The following is a 26490-nucleotide window of genomic DNA, read 5'->3' as shown; positions in this document are numbered from 1 at the left end:
AATAAATCTACAAATATTTCCATTAAGCAATTACAGAGATTGAATTAAAAATATGGTTAGTGTATTTTTTTTCATCATGTATTATTATGATTACCATTTATTTATATAGCGCCACTAATTCCGCAGCGCTGTACAGAGAACACTCACATCAATCCCTGCCCCATTGGGGTTTACAGTCTAAATTCCCTTACACACACACAGACTAGGGTCAATTTGTTAGCAGCCAATTAACCTACCAGTATGTTTTTGGAGTATGGGAGGAAACCTGAGAGCCTGGAGGAAACCCACGCAAACACGGGGAGAACATACCAACTCCTCACAGCTAAGGCCATGGTCGGGAAATAAACTCGTGACCCCAGTGCTGTACGGCAGAAGTGCTAACCACTTAGCCACCGTGCTGCCCATGTAATGAAATTATAAAATTAAAAATACATTTTTGAATATCTAGCATAAAATTAGTATTACACAGCTACAATATAACATGTAGTACACAGGGCTGCTATTATCCTAACAAACAGACGCCTGTCTGCTCCACCTCTCATTGACTACAATGCACAGTGCCCATACTAGGGCTACTCTGCATACGCGAGTCTATTGGACTGATGTGAGTGAGTTCTCTGTACAGCGCTGCAGAATTAGAGGCGCTATATAAATAGATGATGAAAGTATACAGAGTTCATCCTGTTCATTCTACAATGCAAAGTACATTATGGGGCTTAGTGTGCAAGGCAGACACCCAGTATATAACCAGCATGTATATGCCTAGTATGTAACGAGACATCTCAATCTGTTGGCTGGTATATAAAGCACACCTCTATTCAGGGGCATTTCTTCTTATGGTGATCTCTAATACCTCTTTCACACTGCTTTAAAAACCCGGGTTATTGCCGGGACGAACCCTGGCAACCTGGTTCGAGGCTGAGTGTGAACGAGGTTCCCTGCATCTACCCGGGTCGGATGAACTGGGCAGTGCGGTGGCTGTGGTTAGCACTTCTGCCTCACAGTGCTGGGGTCATGAGATCAATTCCCGACCATGGCCTTATCTGTGTGGAGTTTGTATGTTCTCCCTGTGTTTGCATGGGTTTCCTCCGGGTGCTCCGGTTTCCTTCCACACTCCAAAAAAAACATACTAGTAGGTTAATTGACTGCTATCAAAATTGACCCTAGTCTCTCTCTCTCTCTGTGTGTGTGTGTGTGTGTTAGGGAATTTAGACTGTAAGCTCCAATGGGGCAGGGACGGATGTGAATGAGTTCTTTGTACAGCGTTGCGGAATCAGTGGCGCGATATAAATAAATGGTGATGATGATGAACTGGGAATTGAACCCAGGTCTTTTGAAGGGTTATTCCCGGTTCCGACCTGTGTAGATGCCAGTCTGAACGGTGAGACCAAACACTATTGAAAGGTTAAAAAGAAAAAAAAAAAAAAATCAGAAGAGGAGCCAATCAAAGCTCCTCTTTTCACTTCCCATTTCCCAATCACATTACACATCTTAGAGATATGGAAATTCTCCAGTTATGTCATTACCTGACAATCAGTGAGGGGGAAGACACACTTACAAATCACAAGTGGACATTTTAGTGCTAGCTTTTATCCTTGTCTACCCCCATACAGTGTGGGACTTCACCCAATCTCTAAGATGTGTAATGTGATTGGGAAATGCCTCCAGGGATAATCTGCATTTATTGTTTCAAATTGGGTTTATAACTGTATAGTTTACACTTGTTCAAGTCAGACTCTTTGGACCAATGGCTTCTAACAATTAATTTTTGGAATCTTAAATTTGCTGGGCATAATTAAAAGTTTTTAGAAATGTACCTAAGTGACGCTGACTCGTATTTTACCTATGTGACATATTGTAGTAATGGCTTTTTATTTTATCATTCTATTGGAGACGTTGTTCTGTTTTATAGATAAATTCACCCTCAAAGATTTGTTTAGTTTTGTAGTTTTTCTTACTAATTGATGGTCTTTATGTCTGGTGTTTTTATTTATTTTTTGTCAATCCTTTTCATAGAAAAGTTGATTTACATCTCAACTTTATATGTTTCATATTATTTTGGGGGATTTTCTTTTGGCGGCAACTGAAATAGGTTTGTGTGTGTTTTTAATACATGCATTACATAGAGAAAAAGCAGACAAAATGGAGACAAAAATGTCCTGTTTCACACTTATTCCATGCATAATTACTTTACTTTTGAAAAAGTTCACAGAATATACTTGTCTACTTGTCTTGAATTACCGCTGAGATTTGAGGGAGTTACAGGGGCATAAATGCTGATTTTTACAATTTTTTTGCATATTTTTTTTTTCTTTTTTGCAACTATTGTATTTTATTTTATTTTTTTAATCAAGGGATACATTTAAGAGTCAAATATTTCTCTTCTTTTTTTTCAACACTAATCGATCCAATACACCTCGTAAAAATGTTCAGTTGATATTGCCATGAACCATAACTAGCCTATTATAGCTGCAGGGGAGATCTGTGTCTCGGGTCTCTTGTGCCTCCCAGCAGTCTGAGATCCAGTGTAGCCTGTCAGTTGCACTGCAGCATAGACTGTTTGTTTGTTTGTTTTTCTTTTGTTGTTTTTTTGTTAAACAGCAGCTTTTGTACCTTTTTAAACTTGAAGCCTGCTGTCCAGTGTTCAATTTGCAAAATTGCACTCTGAAAGAAATTTATATGGCTTCCACTGCCAAAAAAAAAGCGTTTCCTTCCTAAAAACATTTGGTTTCTGCTTGGTCTTGGAATATATTAGCTACTACCCCAGAATGTCTGAGAGACTCACAAATTTTGGGGAGTTCTCCCGGACCCCCGACAGAGAAGGCCACCCTCCCAGATCCTGCTCCACCTTCTAATGAAGTGGGCGGGTCCTTGATGGGATTTGCATATCTCCTTTGTATGGTTAAGGTTCTTCGTGCACAGCAGGGGGTGGGTTCATGAATTCTTAATTGGAATTAAAACTCTATAGAGAGTGAACCAGAGTGATGTGTTCAACGGAAAATTTTTTTGGGGGGAGAATCTTATTTTCTTCATCTTTCAACAAAAAAAATATAAATATATATTTCTCTATACTACCGAAGCAAATCCCTTTGTTTCCTCCATCAAAAACGATGTGAAAGTGATTAATGTTCATTTAACGGACTCTGCAATATTTAAGAAAATGGTCTGGTTGTGAAAGTATAATAATACGCTCCTAGTTATGTTGTTAAAATGTCATTGGAGACTTCACTATTTCTTTTCAATATTATTGTCATATTCATTACTGGACTTTCCACAGATAGTTTTGCTTGCTGTTGTAGTTTTGCTCTAGTTTTTCATGTTTCTGATTTTCCCCACTTATGCAATTGCCAATGTCAAATCTGTATTGTACTGGATTATATTTTCCTCTCCGTTTCCCATGCACAGTTGTGTTTGTAGATTCAGATTTTGTCATGAACTACAAAGGAGGAAATTCTCTTCAAACAGGTCAGATTTTCCCATGTCTCTTGTGCACCATTATCCAGTGATTTCCTCCTCTGTGCAGCATTCGGTTTATGACTGTGTGGCCTTGGTGCCCTGCTCTGTGGGATATGTATAAGGCCTGTTGTGCTGTCTGTAAGCTTGATGCAAACTTTCCACTTAATGTGTTTTCGTGGTCATATTGTACCTCCAAGTTAAACAGCTGGACCACTGCAGGGTATACACATACAGGAAAGGTAGGTTGCTCTGAGGCCATGGGAATAGAGATTTGTGCAACCCTGGGATAAGTTCTGCAATCTGTCTCGCTGTTTTATGTAGGGATTGCCTTGTTTTCTTTATTCCAGTTCACAGTGAGCACAATAGGATAGCTAGGGTAGGAATTACATTATAGACTGATTTCTGAAACACGTACTCATAACTAGCATCTGTTACTGACACGTAATCATACTGTATCAACGTTTGTACAGAGCTAGAAGCAGCATCTACAACCAAACGGGGCTCAGGGATTTGTACAGAGAGGTTGTAAACATCATACAGCTCAGAATTATTGGTGCGACTTTTTTGTGTGTATTGTAATCTCAGGGTGAGTTTTACTGACCACAACCCTTTTCTTACCAATGGGGGGGTCATTGTTTTTCTTTAGCTTTTAGCGGAAGACCCAGCATTTATCCTAATCCCGCCCTCGCCTCCCTTTCATTTAACTGTTCTTCTAGTGTAGGGATAGTCAGTCCTCTTGTGGACTGGAAATCTTTCTGAAGGTCCATGCGAAAATAATGGGTGGCCCACTGCGAACAGTCACCATTTCCTCTCAGACAGCCATATTCAGGTATCCAAAGGACTATTTTTCAAATTTATAGCTGTGTTTTTATTTTGTTTTTTATTTTTATCCCTTTCAAACAAAGGTCCCTTTTTTTAAACTTCCTTAAAACGACTATCCCTCTAACAGGTGCAAAGTGTTTTACTGACAGGTGTGCGGTTGTTTGTTGGGATCCTGCTCATAGCAACGTACATCTGATAAGGATGATAAAACTCACCTGCTGCATATAAAGCCAGGTGTTTCTGTGATTTTCTACAGATCACACTTCTGCAGGCACCAGGATTAGTGATTATGATGTCTGTGTGATGATCGGAAATTGTTTTCTTGCATTGTGTTCCACTGAGAAAATACTGATAAACTGTTGGCTAGCCGAGCTAGGGCGAAAGAAAGGTTACTAAGAGAATTCTTCTAAAAAGTGACAATTGCTAACAACAAAACTAGAAAACCAATAAATGATATCTCCAAGACAATCTAGAGATACTGCTATCGGTATAGAACCATACAGTATCCAGCAAGAATATAGAGAGACCAAAACAACGAGGTTACTGTATAATGTGGATTACTCTGAATGATAAGTAAATATTGGTACTGAAAACAATTGACAGATATACAGACAAGTTAGACACTGCACACACCAGAGCAATATTAAATCACTATTTAATATTTAATCACTTACTTTATTTTATGTTTATATTTCCTTTTATTTTAATATGTAAGCGGTAAGGTTACATTTATATACTCAAGTGCATCTCAAGAAAATAAGTCTTTTCTTGTATGATTACACATGATCTGAACAAGTCCTAATGATGGTATCTCCCATCGTGATGATATAAGATATAATGAATTTGAATAATTAACACATGAGGGGAGTAGAGAGTTTAATGAGCGACAAATGAAACTTGTGCGGTTGTCATTTTTGTTTCTCTTAAGCTGAGAAAATTCTGATAAACCATTGGCTTGATCTTCGTTAAATGGAAGGAATAACATGTTACTTATAAGATGACAACGATAATTACAATGGAAATACATTTGTTATGCGGTTATGGAGCATAAACTTCACTCCTAATTACTTGTCAGGCCAGTTCTTATACAATTTTTTTTTTAAGTTGCGCACTGAGTACTGATATTTTCCCGTATTCCAAATAGTGAGTTTTGAATAAGCAAACTGTCCTGGTACCAACTTACATTTTTACCTATGCACTACAAGAGTGAAAGAGAGAGACCTTGGGTGGGATATTCATAAAGAGGCCAGAAATATCCCTTTTCTTGATATATTTAGGCTTAAAGTAAAAAACGAATCCCTGCTTCCATGGGTGTACTGTGACAATGTATCGTCCTTCACTCCTACCTGGTATTACCCTTAGGTCAAGCACCTGGCAGTAACTCTGTTTTTCCCACCTTAGGATCCTGTAGTTTAAAGGAGACAGGCAGGTGACACACACACACACACATACTCTAACACTGTCATTTGTGTAATGTACCTCCGACAGAAGAAGTGGTACACGAACACAACTGAGGACAATGATGGGCGCTAGGTCATCTTCTTTGGATGAATAAATGATGACTTTTCTGGAGTGTGAACAGCCCTCCTTGTGGGACTGCTGCTCGTGGAACAGCTTTTCTCCTCCTAGACTGTGTTTGGGTTACTGATTGTTTGTTTCCCCTTAAATTCACTTGTAGAACTCGTCTCTAGGCTAAGTCCTCTTCAATAAGGTGGACGCATACTCTTCATTTAGCACACACTTATGCTTTCTTATTCCGACCTTCTTAATGGTGAGCTCAACTTCAGCTACAGGATAAATGATTAGTCTCTGGATCACATGGACCTGTTTAGCGTGCACCCATGCCCCATGCTGTCATCATCTGACTCATGCGCAGGTTAGTTTTGGCGTTCTTACCTATTGCTGTACACTCCTCAGATCTCAGGACATCATCACTCCAGTTCTGTTCTTGCTCTCTTTCTCTGGAGACCCCAAACTCCATTTAAATCACTTGGCTGCAGAACTCGCAACTTCTCCCACTTCATGTGTCATGTTTACGCCACTAGGGGGCATTACACCCAAGTGATTTTTCTTATTCACTCATATTGGTCTCTGTGACAACGAGCCCTTAAAGTCCACTAAACCTAAAATATATAAGTTGCCTGATATAAAAGCTGTTTGTGTAAACATTTTAGGAGCTTCTAAAGCAAAATGATATAACTGGTCATGAGGGGATATTTGTTTCTTAAACACACAATGGGGCACATTTATCAATATTCACATAAAGTGAAAAGTAGTTTTCAATCCTTATCGCAATGATAAGGATTGAACTATTTCTCACATTTATGTACAGCCCTGCACAGAAACAGCAGTTCCGAAAAACTGCTGTTTCTGCGATGTAAAAAAATCATACTTACCCCCCCTCTTCGGAAGCGCTGTCTCCAGGTCTTCTCCTCGTTCTTTTCATTCTTCAATTGCGCATGTGCAGTTCCAAGAACTGGACATGCGCACACAGATCCCCTCTCTGTCGTTGCAGAGAGAGCGCGCTGAGTGACAGGGAGGGATCATGTGATCCCTCCACACATGCGCTGTCCAGCTCTGCTCTTCGGAGCAGAGCTGACAGCAGTGGATTTCATCAATTCTGATAATACATTAACATGACAAGTTCCCGAAAAAAATGTTTTTCCGGGACTTGTTAGATTGCGGCCAGGAGCAGTCACCATTCTGTTGAATGGTGACTGCTCCCAAAAACGAAGAGGAATGCAAAGCAGCAGATATCCATGATATCTGCTGCGATGCACCCTTAATAAATTTGCGGAGGACAGGAGGCACCTTAATGACCCGTTAAAAGCACTATCGTGCTTTCTTAAATATGCCCCTATACCTGCCAACATTTCAAAATTTCAGATGGGAAAACTGGGGCAAATTAGACCATACTTCCACCTGGCCAAACTACACGTATTTATGTAATGCTGCACCCTTTTTCTGCTTTTTGGCAATCGGGACTATGAAAGTTGTGACCGTTTGCAAGTACGGCACACTAGACATTGTGATACCATGAAAAGGCTTTGTTTTTATTTTATTCTTCGGTTTCTAGTGTACACTGAACTGTCCAGTAAATTTAAATACAATTTCAAATATCTACATTTCTAGGTATGGTGCATTTTACACATTTTCGGTGTTAATAGTTACTTATGCGGTAATAAGGATGGAAAGACATTTTAATTGTAGTTTTGTGTCCCTTTCATGTTCCCTGGTGGAATCTGAATCGTTAGCATCTGGTATAAAGGAAACATTATGCCTTGGCAGAATCTTTTGCAAATCATTTTAAGAGAATATTTCCGAGATCATCATTTTTTTTTATTGTATTCGATTTATGTTGTACCACTTTTTTCCTCAACTGTGCTATGAATGGTTCTCCTCTTTGTGTCTATATTGGACCATTATCTTCACCCTTTAGAGACATATAAAGAGACTTATTTCTAATGACCTACACTTACCTATTTGCAGCATTTATTGCTGGCTGCAGAGCAAAATCATAATGGGGGGTATTTATATATGGATTATGGGGGCAGAGGTGTGAAGTTACAGGGTTATTTATGTTGTCAGAGCAAATGCAAAGTACTAATTGTGTATAATTATCAAAAATACATTCTTGTACATGTAGGGTGTTTTTAGGATATTATTTCTGTTTCGTGATTTATCTTTATAACATGTTTATATAATATTATTTATATAATACCATCATATTATGCACTGCACACATACTAGGCCAGGCCTAGCCAACCTGTGGCGCTCCAGGAGTGTAAATGTATCAAGCTGTAAGTTTCCGGCAGGTTTGAAAGTGGAGATGTTGCCTGTAGCAAACAATCAGATTCTAGCTATCATTTTGTAGAATGTACTAAACAAATTTTAGCTAGAATCTGATTGGTTGCTGTAGTTGGCAAAGCATGCTGGGGCTTGTAGTTTCATGACACATGGAGAGCCACAGGTCTGCACTAGGCAGACATCCGATAATTAACCTACCAGAAAGTTTTTGGATTGTCAGAAAACGCACGTAAACATGGGGAGAACATACAAAATCCACACAGATCCCTGGTCAGGATCATGTCCCATGCTCTACACCCACGGGCTTGCCACATTTTTTTTTATTTTATTTATTTTCTTTTCTTTTCTTTTTTTTTTTTTTCAAACCTTTTTTTTTTTTTTTCTTTTTTTTCTTTAGTCAAGGCAAGAATTAAAAAAAACAAAAAACGATGCAGACAAAGGCAAATAATTGCACAGCAATTATGTATGGACACAGGTCCGCATCTGATGCATGCAAAGTACAGAGGACACTGTAAAGGAAGATCACAGAAAGTCATTAGCTCTTGTCATACTGTCAAATATTGCTGTTTTAACAGCAGCCACCTACGTATTTTACTTGCAGCAAGTCAGCCACAGTCAGGGATTGCAGCAGGTCAGTCACAGTCAGGGATTGCAGCAGGTCAGTCACAGTCAGGGATTGCAGCAGGTCAGTCACAAACTGAGAAATGCTGCTCACTGTGGTCATTATATAGCAGAAAAGGTATAAAAAAACAATACTGATTTTTTTTTTTTTGTATTTTTTTAAAATTAGCACAGTGCACAAGACTGGTGTGTATCATGCAAAAATGTCTTCTACCTGTCCACACATTACTGTTGTGGATTCTTACTTCACCCATGATAAAGATATAATAGGAGTGTCATTTTTAAAAAGTAACAAAGATTAAAAAAAATAAAATGCAAGTATCCTCCAATGTTTTGAACCACATACAGTATGTTTGAAAGAAACACAGCGACACTGGTATTTTAATTGTCCCACCAATCTAATAAGTCTTTTGCTCACCGAGCCACCCTACCTGTAATGTGATGTCACATATAATACAACATGCCCAATGGTTGCTGTGCAGTTCTTATGTATGCTGGCATCACTGTCCCTGTTGGAAGCTATGACAGCAGAGGTAATACCAGAATAATTCTGCAATATGTCTATACAGGGTGGATGGGATGGGCAATAGAGATACTAGTTGAGAACTGTTAAATTCCACAAGCCACACACGTCATACATTTCTGTGCTTCTATTAACAATTCTGTACTGTTAGAACAACGTAAATGCTTGTATTTGTGACGGGTGTGAGTTGGATACCTGGCAGGAGCTTTTAGTATGAGGTTTCCAGGATTTCTAAGAATGCGGAATACTGCCGGCAGTGCTAGCACTGCGCCCGTGATGGTCTTACCATGTTCACCAATACAGGTTGTTCCCCACATCAGTTAAAGTGTAATGTTTTGAAACTTTTATAATAATAGATTTTCATCTTAATTGTTATATTTGATATACAGCTTTGTGTCCCTAGTTAACCTAGTGTACTAAATACATTCACTGACCTCCCTTCCTATTAAGGAAGACATTGTCACTTGTAATTGTCACAAAAAAATAGAGAAATTGAGATATTCCGTCAATCATTTTGTGACTGAGATGTCCAGTGTCTGGTATTAATACATGTGACTGTAATCCTGGAGCTTGGGCTAAGTACCTGGGTAGTGAAAGACTTTAGTTTTTGCTTTATCTTGGGAGCTGATTTTCCGTTAATAAAGCTTTACAGGCACACAGCATCTGCTTTGTCAGATGAGGGGTTAAAGAAATGTGAGAATAAAAATACATTCTTGAGAAACGTTTTGCACAACAGACCTCTTGTGGAAATCAATACTTCGTCTTAAAGGGCCTGCCCATAAGTAGACAATGCCTTGCTATTTAAGGACACCCCTTTCAGTGGGGGGCCTTCCACGACCAGTATGCAGTCACAGATCCGGCAGGTAAAGAAGCTGCTGGTGATATTCAAGCAGCTCAGGGGCGTGTAGTGAACGTGGTTTAAGATGCATAAACGACAACCGTATTTTAGGAGAGAATTGTAAAGTTTAAATTAATGGAGTGATCCAGAAGTGACAGAAGTTCCACGTTCCACGAAATATCCACAAGGAGACTCTTCCCAAAAGCAGGACGTGGACTAATACCTATGTTTGCACATAGCAGATAAGGAGCTTTTGCACACACTTTATGAGCTCTAATGCACGAGTTCTTTTGTAAATGAAAATGACATGTCGGTCTAAGCATATTTCACTCCCTTCTTCTGATCTTTCAGTGCCGAAATGATATGAGAATATAAATAACACCTAACAGAAAAAAAACTGTACTCTTCTCAGAGTTTTTACATCTCCCAAGATCATCTATGTCAGTAGATGTAATCTCACTCAGATGGAGTGAGCAAAAGGTTGTTGCTGTCACACATTGCTGGATAGAAAATGTTCTCAAGAAGCAGTTCCCAGAATACATCCAGCCAGCTGTGTTCTGTGAAGTAGAAGTTCTCCTGGGAGTGAGGATGAGCCCTGAAACGATTCTCAGATACTTGATAAACATCCTCATGGCTCTTTTTTTTTTTTTTTTGAAAGGGATAAACAATTGTTCAATGACGAGGGAATTTGGTTTGATCATTAGGTTCAGCCAGAACATCTTTAAACAAACTGCTTTATAATAAGAACCCTTTAATAGCAATATACAGTTATAAGAGGGAGATCTATGTGATTTTGAAATGAACATGTATACCTACCTCCCAATGTTTCAGATGGTCAGAGGGACACTCAATGGAGAAGATAAATGTAATAGGTAATTTTAGTTGTAAAATAGACCTATCAAGTCTATCATTGTCATCCATAGCTTTTCATTCTGTACTATTCAAACTACTGACATTGGTGCCAATGATGCAGTGGTGAGATTTGGGTGCCATGTATCCTTGCCCATACAATGCCTGCCCCATGAAGACACGAGACTTGTACTCTCTACTAGAGTGTGTGTCTAACAAACCGTTACGGAAACTAGGTTGTTCTATTTGCTTCATAACCCTTAAAGGTCTATTATATTGAAGTATTTAACAAAAAGAAATGGCCACATGGTCAAATACAAGATTCAGAACAACTTTTGGGAAGCAGCAGAACTATTCTTTAGATCTTAAATAGAGACAATTTGGGAGGAGAGAGGGACAGGGCTGGTTGGGTCCAAAAGGTGTGTCTCTCTAATAGAGAACAGTTGGGAGGTATGTCTGGAGGAGGTGGTTTGGAACATAATAACAGATAAAGGAATACTATTAAGCATTATAACACAAACATGGTTTAATGTGGTAAAAGGATGTGCGTGGCTGGGAATTGGAATGGGGCCCCTGGCCTGAAGTATTTAAAATCTGTAATGTCATATGGAACATGGATGATCTAAAAGCTGCCAGTAATGTCTTTTACTCTTTCCTGTACTTTTCTCTCCCACATAACAACAAATAGGCCTACACCCTGTGCCGGGCTCACCAACACTAATGTAACACATATCGCTGACATTCTTCATTGTTCTTTCTGAAAGGGCGGTTTATCCAGTGTTGCAATGTTCTTTGTATAAAAACGTAATACCATGAAAAGCTGAGTAAACGCATGTAATAAAATAAAGTGACACGAACAGCAGAACTATGGTGAAAAATGGAACAATGAGCTCTGACTGCAGTATAACCCTGAGATGTTGGCCACAAATTAAGGCTTCTAAGGGAAAGAAATCCACATTGGACTCTCTTATTTACCGCACCCTGTTTATTACTAAACAATATTATACTTTTATATGACTGAAATGTTTACATTTAAAGATCAATTATAATTTTATTTTTATAAATAATTGCCCTTGAGGTTTAAAACTGTCTATATCATGTTCTTACTATTTTTAAATGTCTTTTACTTCCGGGGATAGTCTGACACAGAGCTATCACTCTCCGTACACCTACCTGTATAGTAATAGATTTTCCTGTGCAGCATGGTGGCTTAGTGGTTAGCACTTCTGCCTCACAGCACTGGGGTCACGTAGTATGTTTTTGAAATGTGGGAGGAAACCGAAGCACCCGGAGAAAACCCACGCAAACCCGGGGAGAACATACAAACTCCCCACAGATAAGGCCATGGTTAGGGATTCAAACTCATGATCCCAGTAGTGTGAGACCAAAGTGCTAACCACTAAGCCACTGTACTACCAATATGCTTTTTGTCCTGTACAACTCCTATGTACATGTGGATTGCATACAAACTCCACTCATATATGGTCCACTCAAATCCAGGGCTCCAGTGCTGTGAGATATAAATTCTAACCGCTGAGCCACTCTGCCACACACATCAGAGGAATTGCAGTAGCTTGTTTAGTAGGCAAAAAGTGACCTATATTTGTTTTACAGAGACCCTTTGTCATGAAACCCTGTTACATCTTACAATGAGATGGGGATTGAGAGAACTGTCGCATTACCTCATGTATCTGCCTGGAGGAACGTCAGCATTAAGTAGAGTGAACAAGGAAGGGGAGACCCCGGTAGAAGTTGCTGTTCGGAATGGTCACACCAACCTGGTTGAACTTTTAAGAAAGTGAGTAGAGCTGCAAAACTGTATTGTATTTAAATGGATGCAGTTCAATCATTGTAACTTGGAACTAAAAATAAAACTAATTCAATTGTTCTAGTATGTGGGTGCATAACTTGAGGATGGTGGAATAACTTCATAAAAATAACTTCAGATCTCTGCAAAGAATTGTAGTTTTACCAGTTAACAAGCAGTAACTTGGGGTTTCAAAATTACTTGTTTGCCTGTTAATTGGGTGAGCTGCGGTGTCAAAACCCCCTTCCACATTGCAGGTTCTGTGTTACCCAGAGAATAATAAAAGATTGTTCTATTTGGTCACTTCTGGTTTAGTACAAATAGAAGCAAATGATGATCTGTTGTGAAATCTCCCATGATTTTGGAGTTTTATGTGACAAAGATATTTTTAGGTACATTTTCACATTTGGACTTGTTATTATTAACTTTTGAGCACTTTAGTCTGTGAGTGTTTTCATCATCTGATTACAGTATTTTCTCAGTTTATATGTCTCAATTGATGTTTGCAATTGTCAAACTTTTGACCATAGACTGATGTCATAATATGCCTCTTTATCACAATGTACCTATTTTGCCTACACACAGCATATCTGTCTAAATTGTAGATGGGAAAATCAGGATAATGCACTGCAATCACACCTATATGTTGCCAAACTGTGCCCATTTCAGATGAGATCACATCCATTTGAGGTACCAAAATAGAGACTGCTCAGAGAAAATCAGGATTATTGGCAGGATTGACACTGTAGGCAGCCAATTTCTGAGCTGAACAAATATTGCTTAGTGCACTATATGGACAAAAGTATTTGGCCACACCTGTTAATTATTGAATTGAGGTGTGTTAATCAGACCCGTTGCCAGAGGTGTATAAAATCAAGCACTTAGCCATGCAGTCTCCATTTGCAAACATTTGTGATTCAAAATGGGTCGTTCTAAAGAGCTCAGTGGCTTCAAGCGTGGTACTGTGATAGGATGCCACCTTTGCATTAAGACAGTTCATGAAATTTCATCCTTGCTGGATATTCCACGGTCAACTGTAAGTGATATTATTAGGAAGTGTAAGTGTTTAGGAACAACAGCAACTCATCCACAAAGCTGAAGACCACGTAAAATCAGAGGAGGTCCACGACCGCTAAGGCACATGGTGCGTAAAAGTCAACAATGCTCTACTGATTCCATAGCTAAAGAGTTCCAAACTTCTACTGGCATTAATGTAAGCACCGACTGTACAAAGAGAGCTTAATAGAATTCATTTCTATGGCCGAGCAGCTACATGCAAGCCTCGCGTCACCAAGACCAATGCCAAGTGTCTGATGGAGTAGTGTAAAGCACACTGATGCTGGATTATGGAGCAGTGGAAACATGTTGTCACTCACTGGACCGTGAGTGCCTCTACGCTGGTGCGTGGCTCCCTAGCCTTCCTGCCGGCACCTGTCCTAAACCGCGGCCGTCCGCCATCCTGATGGACTGCGCATGCGCAGCACCCAAGAACTCTTGTGACTCTTGCTTTTAATCTAATTGGTTGATCAGGCAACTCTCCCTATTTAAGGCACCTGTGCTCATTACCTGATTGCCTGATCTTGAGTCTCATTCCCTGTGAGTCTCTGAAGGTGTCTCCTGTGTTCTACTAGTGTCTTCAGTTTCCTGCTGATTCCTGTTCTACTCATCGCTGGTCTCCATACCCGCTACTGTCTCCTGTGTACTACTAGTGTCTTCAGTTCCTGTGGATTCCCTGTGCTACTCATCGCTGGTTTCCATACCTGCTACAGTCTCCTGTTTCCTGCCTGTGTCCTCAGCTGGACTCTGATGACCGGATCTACTCACCTGTGGTTCCTACACTCGTCTCTGCCGTTCAGCGTCTCTGCAGTCCCTGCATCTCCCTGTGGACAGACTGTTCTACTGAATAGCGGTATGCCTATCTGTTATTGACTTTCTACGCTTACTCTGCATATCCGCTAGGACAAGTTTCCCCTCTCAGCAGCGGTATCCATACCCGCTATAGACTGTTATTGTTACGCTGCATATCTGTTTGGAACAAACCATACTACTCAGTCGTTATATGCACAATTGTGATTGACTATCCTTTATTGGCCTGCATATCTCTGCTGAGCAAGTCTCTACCAAGCAGCGCCACACATACCGTTATAGACTTTGCTGGATACGCTGCATATCTATTGGGATCAAGTTCCTCTGTGCTCTCAGTGTCTGCATCCTATTATCCTTTGTATGCCTCCACTCATCGACACCTGTACTCATCCTCACCTATTAAGCAGTGGTACAACTTGCTGTACACAGACCACTGACTTCCCCGCTACCTACCTGCACCTGGACAAGTCTTCTCACCATAAGCAGTGGTTCAACTTGCTGTACGCAGACCACTGACTTCCCAGCTTCCTCCCCGCATCTGCTCACGTCCATCCTGATCTCCGTGTTCAAATCTGCCTTTCCACAATATCAGCTAGTCGCTGACTCATTGACCAAGATTGCTGCAAGTCACTGACTTTCCTATTCTTTATTGGCATTCTCTCTCCATCTGCTGTGATATATGTTCTGCTAGTCACCCTGCTACCAGAGGACCGTTGTGTTAACTTCACCACTCTGGTAAGCCCAGTCATCTGGTGAATTCCTGGGCAAGACTCCTAGTGCCCGTGACACATGTTCTGTGGAGTGACGAATCACACTTCTCTGTTTGGCAGTCAGATGGGCGAGTCTGGGTTTGGGGGATGCCTGGAGAATGTTGCCTGCCTGACTGCATTATGCCAACTGTGAAGTTTGGTGAAGGAGGGATAATGGTATGGGGCTGTTTTTCAGTGTTTGGGCTAGGCCCTTTATCTCCAGTGAAGGACAAGCTTAATGCTTCAGCATACCAAGTCATTTTGGACAATGCTATGCTTCCAACTTTGTGACAACAGTTTGGGGAGGGCACTTTTCTATTCCAACATGACTGTGCCCCAGTGAACACAGCAAGGACTACAGAGACATGGTTTGATGAGTTTGGTGTGAAAGAGCTTGACTGGCCCGCACAGAGCCCTGACCTCAAACCCATCGAACAACTTGACCTCATAAATGCTATACAGAATGAATGGGCACAAATTCCGACAGAAACACTCCCAACATCTTGTGGAAAGCCTTCCAAGAAGAGTGGAAGCTGTTATCACTGCAAAAGGGGGACCAACTATATATTTAGGTATATGTATTTCAGTACAATTACAGTCCCTGTTGGTGTAATGGTCAATTGTCCGAATACTTTTGTCCATATAGTGTATGTATTCTAGGATTTCACGAAGAACTGGCATTACTGAAACTTAAAACAATTTTGCATCAATAATATCATGAGTTCCTAGTGAATTCATATGCGGCATCCTCGTGAATATTTGATTCATAATGGCAGCCTCCGCTGTGTATAGGTGATGCATATGCTTTAGCTAGGTCTCCATGTCCTTTAAAACTTCACAAGCTATAATAAAATGTGATATCTCTCCAATTATATGTTACACTATGGGGGGAATTCTGCCGCGAGTAACGCGGCGCTAAATCTATTACTGTTGATGCAGTAACTGTGAGCACTGTTAGCGTAATAACGTTAATAGTGCGCAGGCCACGTTACTTTCTGCAGTAACGTGGCCAATTGAATTCCCCCTATGTCTAACTAAGGTTTTATTAAGAGTAGGACATTAGTAATGACATTTTAGAAATTGCCATCTGGTTGGTTAAGGCATCCCATCCCATGACATTTAATTTACTGTATGCAGTATTGCCATAATCTGACTAAAATATTCAGGTATTATTTGATCCAAGATTATACAGCATTGAGCTAAATTAGTTAAGTATTAAAAATATCTGTAATTCCTACAGAAACCTTATGTTATAGCCCAGAATAATAATCACCACATTAATGATGCTTAAACCCCAGACTAGACTTGCGTGCATTCACCCAAACCTTTTTTTTAATTATGACTTTGGAAACTAGGTCTGCAACACCGGTGTCTAAACTATTTATGTTTTAGTCAGGCCAGAAAGTCTCCAGTTTACTAGAATTCCTGTCCATGTTGCCTGGTATGTCACAGTTTATTCACAGACTCCCCGCTCTGTGCCATTTCTGTCACAGATGTGCATGCTGCTATTTCAATGACACAAGCACTTCTGTGACTACTGTACATTTTGTTATGAAAGTCTTGTTTGTTTATAAGTTAAACAATGCAGAGCTCCCTTGAGGCGCTTTCTGTTTTTAACAGTCCTAGTCGTACAGATCTCGCTGGTCAGTAGGAGCCCTTCCATGAAGAGGTTTGTAGAAGCCATGCAGTAATTTAGTTTTATTCCAATTGCATTATATTGACTTAATGAGCAGTGTTTATCTCATTATACAACATGACTGGAGCAGGCACAGAGAGGAATGACATTCCCCTGTGTAGCTGCTTGTGGACACACTGGGGAGAGCGGACTGGCTTTCTGATCAGTACTCAGGCTCTTTATATACGTTTTTTGTTTTAACTCTATCCTCTCCAGTTTTCAGGACCTCCCTCTCCTTGACTTCTGTACAGCGTCAATCAACCCTGATTCCTTTCTACGGTTCTGTCGTTCCACTGGAGTATTGACATTAACCCAGTATCAAACTTCTGGACACTCGGTGGAATCAGAAATTGAACTCTTCAGAAAATGTTTGTGTGACACTAACTTCTTTGAGAAGGTAGGATTTGATGTACTGTGCTGTTACAAAGAAATTATGTATGTGCAACTGCAACCATTTGTATTCCTTGAACCATAAGGTTTTATTTAAAACAATACTACTTTTTAAGGTTGTTTAATCCATTTCTTTCAGTTCTGTTCACTCTCAGTATTGTCTGGGTTGATGGCTTAAAATATTTTACAGCTCTCTGGGAAATGTAGTTCAAAATAAACTGAAGAGACAGGTTACTTAAGCCTGAAATCTTGGACAGTAGCAAAATTGTTGCGATATAAATGTGGGGAACTCTGTTAACAGTAAAGCCGCCAGAGCCATGAGCGATGTGCTCCTGTGCGCACTAATGGTTATCGCGGTAAAGGAATCTCCGCTCATTTTTGCTTGCACCTCTCTGAGCTATGGACAAACATGAGCGAAATATTCAGGCCGGACATAACCGCGGAGTGTGGTCACACGAGGCTTTGGTGACACTACACTTTAAATTGAATTTGCCCCTAAGTATGTTAACAATCAATTACAGTAGAGACCACTGTTCCTCAATAATAGTGAGACTCGGTTACTGACCAAAATCAGGTGGTGTGGCGTTTTCCTGCAGAGGGGGGTATTCAATTAGGTCTGGGATTTGCGGCACTGTGCGGCTGCGCAGGTAAGTATGTTAATATGGTACCGCAACATCGCAGACAACCTACGTTATTACGCTCCCACGGATTGTCTTTACGGGCTGTTTCGGTGCGGGCCCGCGAATCCCAGACCTAATTGAATACCCCCCCTAGTTTCCCGAGATGTCACTCATGTTCATAGTTACCATTTGTCCCTAACTTCAAGGTACTCTAACTGGTTTTAACTTGTATACTTGCAAATAACCCCTTCTACCCCAATATTTACCAACTGCACAGTATAATTTCTTTCTCTGTATACGAATGAGATGCAATTCCTACATTCTCTGCGCTTTCTATGTCATTGGCTATGAAACTAAAAATATTACTATCTATGTTCAGTGAATATTGTATGGTGAAGATTATATTGTCACAATATTACAGAGTGTATAACATACTTAGATGCATGGATCCAGCAGCATAGTGTTCATGGTAATTATCGGGGGCGGGCTGGCCCGGGTGGCAGGCGGGCATCAGTCCCCCGGGCCGCTCCATTTCAGCGCTGATTTTGACCGGCGGCCGCATCACATGACACACGATGCGGCCGCGTCATTGGACGTGGCCGCATCGCGTGTCATGTGATGCGGCCGCCTGTGCGCCCCCCCGGGCTGATATATGCCAGCCCGCGCCTGGTAATTATAAAGGTTGGCAAGTACATATTAGTAATTGATGCATGTTAATACATTTTCTGAAACCACTGAGTTTCACACTAGAAGTGTTGCTTAGCCTATACATTGTGGTACTGTTCCTGAAATTCCTGAATTATTCCATTCTGCGCTACAACTGTGTCATCATTTTTTTTGCTTTCTATTAAATTTTCAAAGAGTGAAATAAATATTGGGCAAAACTCATCTTTGCTCTAGTGCAGGACTTGCCAACAACGCTGACTTCCTGTTTACTGAATTAAACAGAAGGAGAACCTACTTTTTTTTTTCTTTTTTCAAGAGGAAGTTACACAAACAATGGTATGCCGGACCTCATTAGTCCCTGGTGGGAAAACACCAGCTAGAATTATTGGAGCAACAACCACCACTATAGGATTGAAAGGAAAATTATTGCTAAATTCAAATTGTAACTGAGCTTCAGAATGGTATAAATAGCGCATTTTGTGGAACAATACATTAGAGGTTGATATATTTAAACATTATTGTGGAAAATGCACTTTTCATCAGAAACCCTAATTATACACCCGGGTGTGAGGAAATTTGTGAACCTGTTACAAATAACTCTATTCACATTAGTTTAATGTGATCTTCATAGTAGTTAAAGGGAATCTGATAAAAATGAATGTATATCATTATTGACCACTGACTGGACATGCTATGATTTAACTTGTACCTGTACCTGCCTATGGAGAGGTGTAGGTGGGGACAGGTCTCAATGTTAATGATAAAGAGTAGAAAAGACAGATCCTTGGCTAACACAGTTAGAAGCAGTGGTGGCATTCAGCCAGTTCTCACCGGTTCGCTAGAACCGATTCGATACCTAATTTTAGGGTTCGTTCTGCGAACTTTTGACTACAGACAGAGTCTACCCTTTTCGTTGGTGTGGGGAGCAGGGTCCTTTAAAAAATGTTTCACCTGTTCACGGCGTCTGCACTCCTCCTCCCTGCTCCATCCGTACTGAACGTCGGGCGTGACGCTCAGTGAGGAACGGCGTAGAGAGGAGTCGGGGACAAGAAGGGAAGAAAAGAGGAAAAAAGAAGTCGATAGAAAAGGTAAGTGAAGAAATGGAAGCAAGGGGAAGCAAAAGCAGCGTGGCAGAGTGTGAAGGGGAAGCAAAGGCAGCGTGGCAGAGTGTGAAGGGGAAGCAAAAGCAGCGTGGCAGAGTGTGAAGGGGAAGCAAAGGCAGCGTGGCAGAGTGTGAAGGGGAAGCAAAGGCAGCATGGCAGAGTGTGAAGGGGAAGCAAAGGCAGCGTGGCAGAGTGTGAAGGGGAAGCAAAGGCAGCGTGGCAGAGTGTGAAGGGGGAGCACAGACAGCATGGCAGAGTGTGAAGGGGAAGCAAAAGCAGCGTGACAGAGTGTGAAGGGGAAGCAAAGGCAGCGTGGCAGAGTGTGAAGGGGAAGCAAAGGCAGCGTGGCAGAGTGTGAAGGGGGAGCACAGACAGCGTGGCAGAGTGTGAAGGGGGAGCACAGGCAGCGTGGCAGAGTGTGAAGGGGGAGCACAGTCAGCGTGGCAGAGTGTGAAGGGGAAGCAAAGGCAGCGTGGTAGAGTGTGAAGGGGAAGCAAAGGCAGCGTGGCAGAGTGTGAAGGGGGAGCACAGACAGCGTGGCAGAGTGTGAAGGGGAAGCAAAGGCAGCGTGGCAGAGTGTAAAGGGGGAGCACAGACAGCATGGCAGAGTGTGAAGGGGGAGCACAGACAGCGTGGCAGAGTGTGAAGGGGAAGCAAAGGCAGCGTGGCAGAGTGTAAAGGGGGAGCACAGACAGCATGGCAGAGTGTGAAGGGGGAGCACAGACAGCATGGCAGAGTGTGAAGGGGAAGCAAAACCAGCATGGCACAGTGTGAAGGGGAAGTAAAGGCAGCATGGCACAGTGTGATGAAGAGGGGCATTACTGTGGCATATTTTAAATGGGGGCACTAATGTGTGGCATAACATGACTCATTACTATTATTATCTTGACATTAGCAGCATACAATAAGAAATATTTTATACACACGCACAACTGGGTTTGATTAGATAACCGCCTCTTGATATTGATATAAATAATTTACCATTATGCAGCTTTTATAATATTTGTAGTTTTTTACTTTGCTATTGTCTGTGTAATATCTTAATGATTTGTACTATTTGTTATTGCCAGTATTTAAATGTAATCCCTATTGTGATTCAATGTTGAATATTAAACTACCTTTTGGTATATTTTTTTCTACACTTAAAACAGTCCTTAGGGCAGAAAACTGGTTGTTAATTTTTTTGAATCCCACCACTGGTTAGAAGATTCTTATAAGAAGTATGTAGGGCTAATGGGAATTGAAAGTTATATCTTGAAAATCAGGTTTCTGTTGAGTATACCAATGTCTAGGTCATATTGTTATTTTACAACCTATTTAAAGAAACTGACTGTAGAAATAACAGCAGTTTATCCTTACTATTTTCAAAGGTGCAGTTTCATTCCTTGTTGGGTATAAGACAAGGAATATCAGAAACTCAGATGTTAGTTGGAGGGGTGTAAGCAGGTCCTATAACAGAGAGAGTGGTGGAGATACTACTCCAGGCTGATTGTACAACACCAATATAATATACCAGTAAAATTATTTTCTTTGTCTTTGTTATCAAGTCAATTGCTGTAAAGGGAAGATCCTTTCGTAGGAGAATTCATTTATCATTTTTTTTGTATCTCTGGGGAAATTAGACTAATTGAACTCTCAGAATAAGTACATCTGGATTTTAAGTTTCATATTATGAGGTTATTGGCTCCGAGTGGAAGAACTGATTTATTGAAATGTGAAACTACTGAAAAATAAATTTGGTAATATTTTGAAGAATTTCCAGGTCCGCTGTTTTCTATTTTGTCCCCCCCCGCGACCCATTTTTTTTTTTTATAGTTCATCCTATACGTTAACAAAAAGTTACTTTGAATGCCACCTACCTATTTAACTTCCCCTTACCAATAGGTACATATGACCACCTTAGCCATCTTCAATTAAGTTAGAAAAAAACGGTCTCCTCCTTTAAAGCGGCTCTGTTGAGAGTTGGCAGTGGCACATTACTACAATGCTGCTCTACCATCTAGTAAAAGGTGGTAGTTCCGGTATTAGAGAACCAACAGAGCCCGGGAAAATGTCGGCATTTAGCGGTATCCCGGGAGCTTCGTCTGGGTGGGAGCTGGTGCTAGGTGGTAGGGCAGCTGTATTAGACTGTCAAAAGATATAGAAATAGATAATCACTCTGGAAGCAAAAAAAATTAAAATATGACTGAGCATGACAGAAAGTTACCTGACAAGAAGATACATTTTCTTTGAATAATTAAGTGCTTAGTCTAAATAGCCTTTTTTTTATGACTTTGAAAAATTACAATTGCTCTAGGTCAGTCTAATTAATAAACAAATTAAACATTTTGGATGTAAAAATAACTTGTAATTGTTTAGCCATTGGTCTCAGGCCATTACTCTCTGTACTTTGTCATGCAGTTTCCCTAATAATTAGTAGTGGCAGTGTCTATCTAGAGTCTGTCTCCATGGAGAAGACCACTGTGAGTCATAGGAAGTGTCTCCTGGCATGTCTACACCTGCACTGCAGTGTGATGTGGAATACACAATGCCGCTCTCATTCTACTTTATTCTTGTGCCGGGGTTAATGTTCACAGAGAAATACATTTCTGGCCAAGGAAATATGGGAGACCTCTACAATGCACATAGCTTACCACAGCAAGATGTGGGGGCAAAGTCTTTCGTGTTTGGGGGTGGCTATCCTGTTTGGACATGATTCTACTGAGGCAGGTAAATTTTGGAAATTCTTATCTGATTAATAGAGTTTCTAAAATAAATCAATCGTTGCACAGACTGTTTTAGGCTCTCTGCCGGGCTGCGGCCCGTCATAGGCAGGCTGGCTGGCTGCCGGGCTGCGGCCCGTCATAGGCTGGCTCCCGGGCTCCGGACTGTAATTGAAGTAACAGCAATTCCATGACACCCCCAAATTGGTGCTAATTTAGTGGATAGGTTGCAATACTGGGAGTCTTCCATAATGTGCTATTGTGTTACCATAGAAGTAAATTATTTTAAGAATGTATCCAAGTGGCAATACTGTTGTAATTAATTACTATAATGTAAAAGAAGGACAATGCCAGCCTGAAGACTTTAGCTTACGTGGAGATTATACAGTGTTACAAGGGTGGTCGATCTGAGTAAAAATATGTTACTGCATTGTCTTAGACATGCACCAATAAATGGTAATTAAACCTCAAAAATATAATATTAATGTGTTTCCATTTTTGGGCAAAAAATATCTTTAGAATAATTGTTTTTTTTCTTTTCCGCTAGACCTTGGTTTTAGCAGACCGACACTATTGTGCTGTTACCGATGATCTGCTTCTAATCTCCTGCTTTGTTTCCTTCTCCTCAGTTTTTCACTATTAAATATTGTGATACAATTAACCCCTAATCATTTTAAGTTCGATTTTTAATTTTATGAGATATAAATACATTCATTATAGTGGTTAAGATGAAATGAATGGAAATGTATTTTTGGTTCGTTTGTAAATAATCTTACAAGAGACTGCATCCAATTTATTGTTTTAGCTTGAACTTAGCTGGAGCTTTTCTCTCCTTTAAAGGCATTCTAACAAATGACTTAATTGTGCAGGATGTCTGTGCTATATCTCTGTGCAGACTATGAGCAAACTTAGTGATATGTGACTCTTCTCTTTGCCTGCTCTGTTATATTTTCGGGCCCCTGCCTTGAGTGCACCCACAATGATTCCACACCCACCTATGAGGTTAGCCCTTATGTTCACATGACCACGCCCACAAGTTGTTGTATTGTGAGATGTATATCACACATCAGAGGACATTGACGCCAACATTGGTGGAGATATGGGACAGAAATAATGGCTCTTTGATAATTACAAAAAAGGTGCCACCTTTGCAAGCAGTTATGGTTAATTCAACAAATAAAACCGTTATCACTATTTTCATTATTGGAAAACAAAAAGAAAAAATGTAGAAATTAGTTAGTGTTGCTTCTTAAAAAAAAAACATTGATTTCTAATGTCAAATATACAATTTGACACATATATAGCCCTGAAAATGGCAGATTTTAAAACTCCACATAGCAGGCATCTGGGAAATATGAGGATTTGGATATATTTTACTGACTTACAAAAATTCTGCGTTTTACTGGAGAAGTGACCATGATCAGATCCTCCCAGAGCGGGCAATACAGTAATGAATAAATTGAGAGAAAATAAAATTGTATGATGGTAATGTCTTGAGCTCATTATCATCTTAGGTTACAGTCAGCAATACTCTGCATTGCAGCCAAGAGGGAAGATTATTGGTGCTAATTTGGATGTGGGACAAACCTTTTTAGGAATGTAGCAGAATGCTGTAACCATTGCCCTTTCCAAGAATTTTTTTAAAAATAAGCAGTTTAATTTTGGAAGTTAATATAATTAAAATGTAAATGTTACTAATCTGTACTAATCCTTCTATCTGTCTTTCAGATTGTAAATTCCATGCACTGTAGGAATTCCAAGAAGCAGATTCCTTTTGATGGAACAAGTACAGGAGGAGGTAAAATGTCACTGTCCTTTATAGCCGATCTCACATGGTCGTCCTCATTTATGTAGTGTTTGGTGTATTTATCTGCCAGGATTCACCCGAATTATTATTGCCAATATTGTCACAAGTGGGTTAATATGTTTATTTAGATGTTTGATATAAACCTTGTAGGCGATATCTACCATAAAGCTTTAGCTTAAGGGAGGGATGTTAGAGACCCCTGCACCTCTAACATATAATTATTTATTCAAACAAGATAACTGCACAAATTAGAGTATTTGCCCAAAATTGTGTCCACAAAAGGTGGTCTTTTTGTCCCCTTTGACTGGGAATGTTTATGCGTTCAGGACCAGACCACATTTACAGCTTTGCTAGATGCTGATTTAAATAGATATTTATAAAAAAAAAAATTGTGTAGCCAAGTGAAAAAATGCTCATGATTTTTCTCACTGATATTGTACACTATAGTTTCTTCCATATATACTGATAACAAGTATGTGTATAGGGCATGGTATGTTTATATCTTATTATATTGTTACTTGTATCCTGCTCCCTTGATCCACAAAGCTGCCCTGCTAATTTACAGAGGCCGTACTCCATTCCACACTCTTCTTCTTTTGTTTTGACCTTCATGTGAATATTGAGACTTCTCCACCAAAAACACAAAGCATTGCGAAATTTCCAGCTGTAGTAGTAGATGTCGGCTAATTTTAGATTCAGGTTCTGTCTGAGTATTGACAGGCAGGGGAGCCCAGAGGCAGATCTCTCCTGCAGATAATACAGACCGTTCCCGATTTGATTTGCACAGTGTTTAATTTGACCAAACTACACAGACAGCAATTTTTTCCACTTTTAACAATTAGCCTGTGTGTCAATAAATGAATTCAAAGTAAATTCAGTGAAATTAAATTGAATTAATGTTTGCATAACTGGCCATCATGCTCATACAAGACCACATTTCTCAGTCACTTAGTTGCCTGCATCCCTCTCTGTCTTTCCTCGGACCTTCGGAGGTACCTCTGACCAGGGCTGCCAAGAGGAATTCAGGGCCCGGGTACAACAAATTCATGGGGCCCCCCCTCATAGTCGAGTAAGCCCCAAATTTTTTTTGCGCCCCCTGGTTTGTAGTAATACATTCAGGGGCGTGGCAATGCGCCGTTGGGGCATAGCTAGCCTAACGGCGGTGCAAAATTTTTCGGAGGTGTGGTCATGCATTTGGGGGCGTGGCAAATGCGCCGTTGGGGCGTGGCTAGCATCAAAATCACTAGACTCTCAATTCGCCGGAGTGTCCCATATGTTCAAGCACTCCTGACTTTCAGGACATCTACCACCACAGTGTAGTATACAAAGAATGCAGTGTGTACACAAACAGTTCAGTCTTGGCCTACACCTTACATTGGGCACAACATTCACCAAAAATTGCCATTGTCCCTACTAGAATCACAACATTTCACACACTGTGCTGCTCTCTCCTACCTGTTCTTCTCACTTTCTCCACCTGTGGCTGCTGGTTTCTTTAGTTGTGGCTTGTCCGGATCCAGGAATGTTGAAGGACCTATTTTGAAAAAAAAATGGCTACATTTAGAAAATTACAGCCAGCCCCGGCGTTAAATCAATAGCACTCACGATTAATAATTAGGCCTTCCTCCAGCCCCGGCGTTAAATCAATAGCACTCACGATTAATAATTAGGCCTTCCTCCAGCCCCAACATTAAAATAATACTATTCACATTTAATAAATAAACCTATTTCCCTTCCTGCAAACAGCCCCAGCAATACCTATTTCTTGCAACCATCACTGCCATTAAATAATTCATAGTCACATTTAATAAATAGACCTCATTCTCCCTAAACTCACCCCAACATTCAATAGCCCCCAAACCTTTTTTTCTCCTCTGTTTCTCTCTCCTTTTTTTCCTCCACTGTTCCTATTTCCCACTTTTTTTCCTCCTCTGTTCCTCTTTCCCACTTTTTTTCCTCCTCTGTTCCTCTTTCCCACTTTTTTTTCCTCCTCTGTTCCTCTTTCCCACTTTTTTTTCCTCCACTGTTCCTCTTTCCCACTTTTTTTTTTATTCCCCTGTGGCTCTCTGCTTTTTTTCCTCCTGTTCCTCTCTCCCCTTTCTTTATAGTACTGTCCCTCTCTGTTTTCCTCCCCTAGCCTCTCCGTTTCTTTACTTACCTTTTGTCAACTTCTTTCCTTTCTTTTCTTC

The 26490-nt window shown here is 40.4% G+C and overlaps 1 protein-coding gene across 3 annotated transcripts in view; it reads left to right on the top strand.

Annotated features, from left to right (window-relative positions):
• ARHGEF28 (Rho guanine nucleotide exchange factor 28) overlaps window positions 1–26490 on the top strand; it is a 172731-nt gene that overhangs the window by 55407 nt on the left and 90834 nt on the right. The window contains exons 5-7 of one of the 3 annotated variants that reach the window (XM_075179790.1): window positions 12531–12714; window positions 17230–17410; window positions 24223–24292. In XM_075179790.1, the coding sequence (XP_075035891.1) occupies window positions 12531–12714; window positions 17230–17410; window positions 24223–24292 (435 nt within the window). Of the gene's footprint in view, window positions 1–12530; window positions 12715–16877; window positions 17008–17229; window positions 17411–22856; window positions 22951–24222; window positions 24293–26490 lie in introns of those variants that run through there. The other 2 variants (XM_075179798.1, XM_075179816.1) reach the window with 2 other exon arrangements.

The sequence above is a fragment of the Mixophyes fleayi genome, chromosome 1 (genome assembly GCF_038048845.1).
Source record: "Mixophyes fleayi isolate aMixFle1 chromosome 1, aMixFle1.hap1, whole genome shotgun sequence".
In the NCBI taxonomy this organism is placed as follows: domain Eukaryota; kingdom Metazoa; phylum Chordata; class Amphibia; order Anura; family Limnodynastidae; genus Mixophyes; species Mixophyes fleayi.
This window is presented reverse-complemented; position numbering and strand designations above follow the sequence as displayed.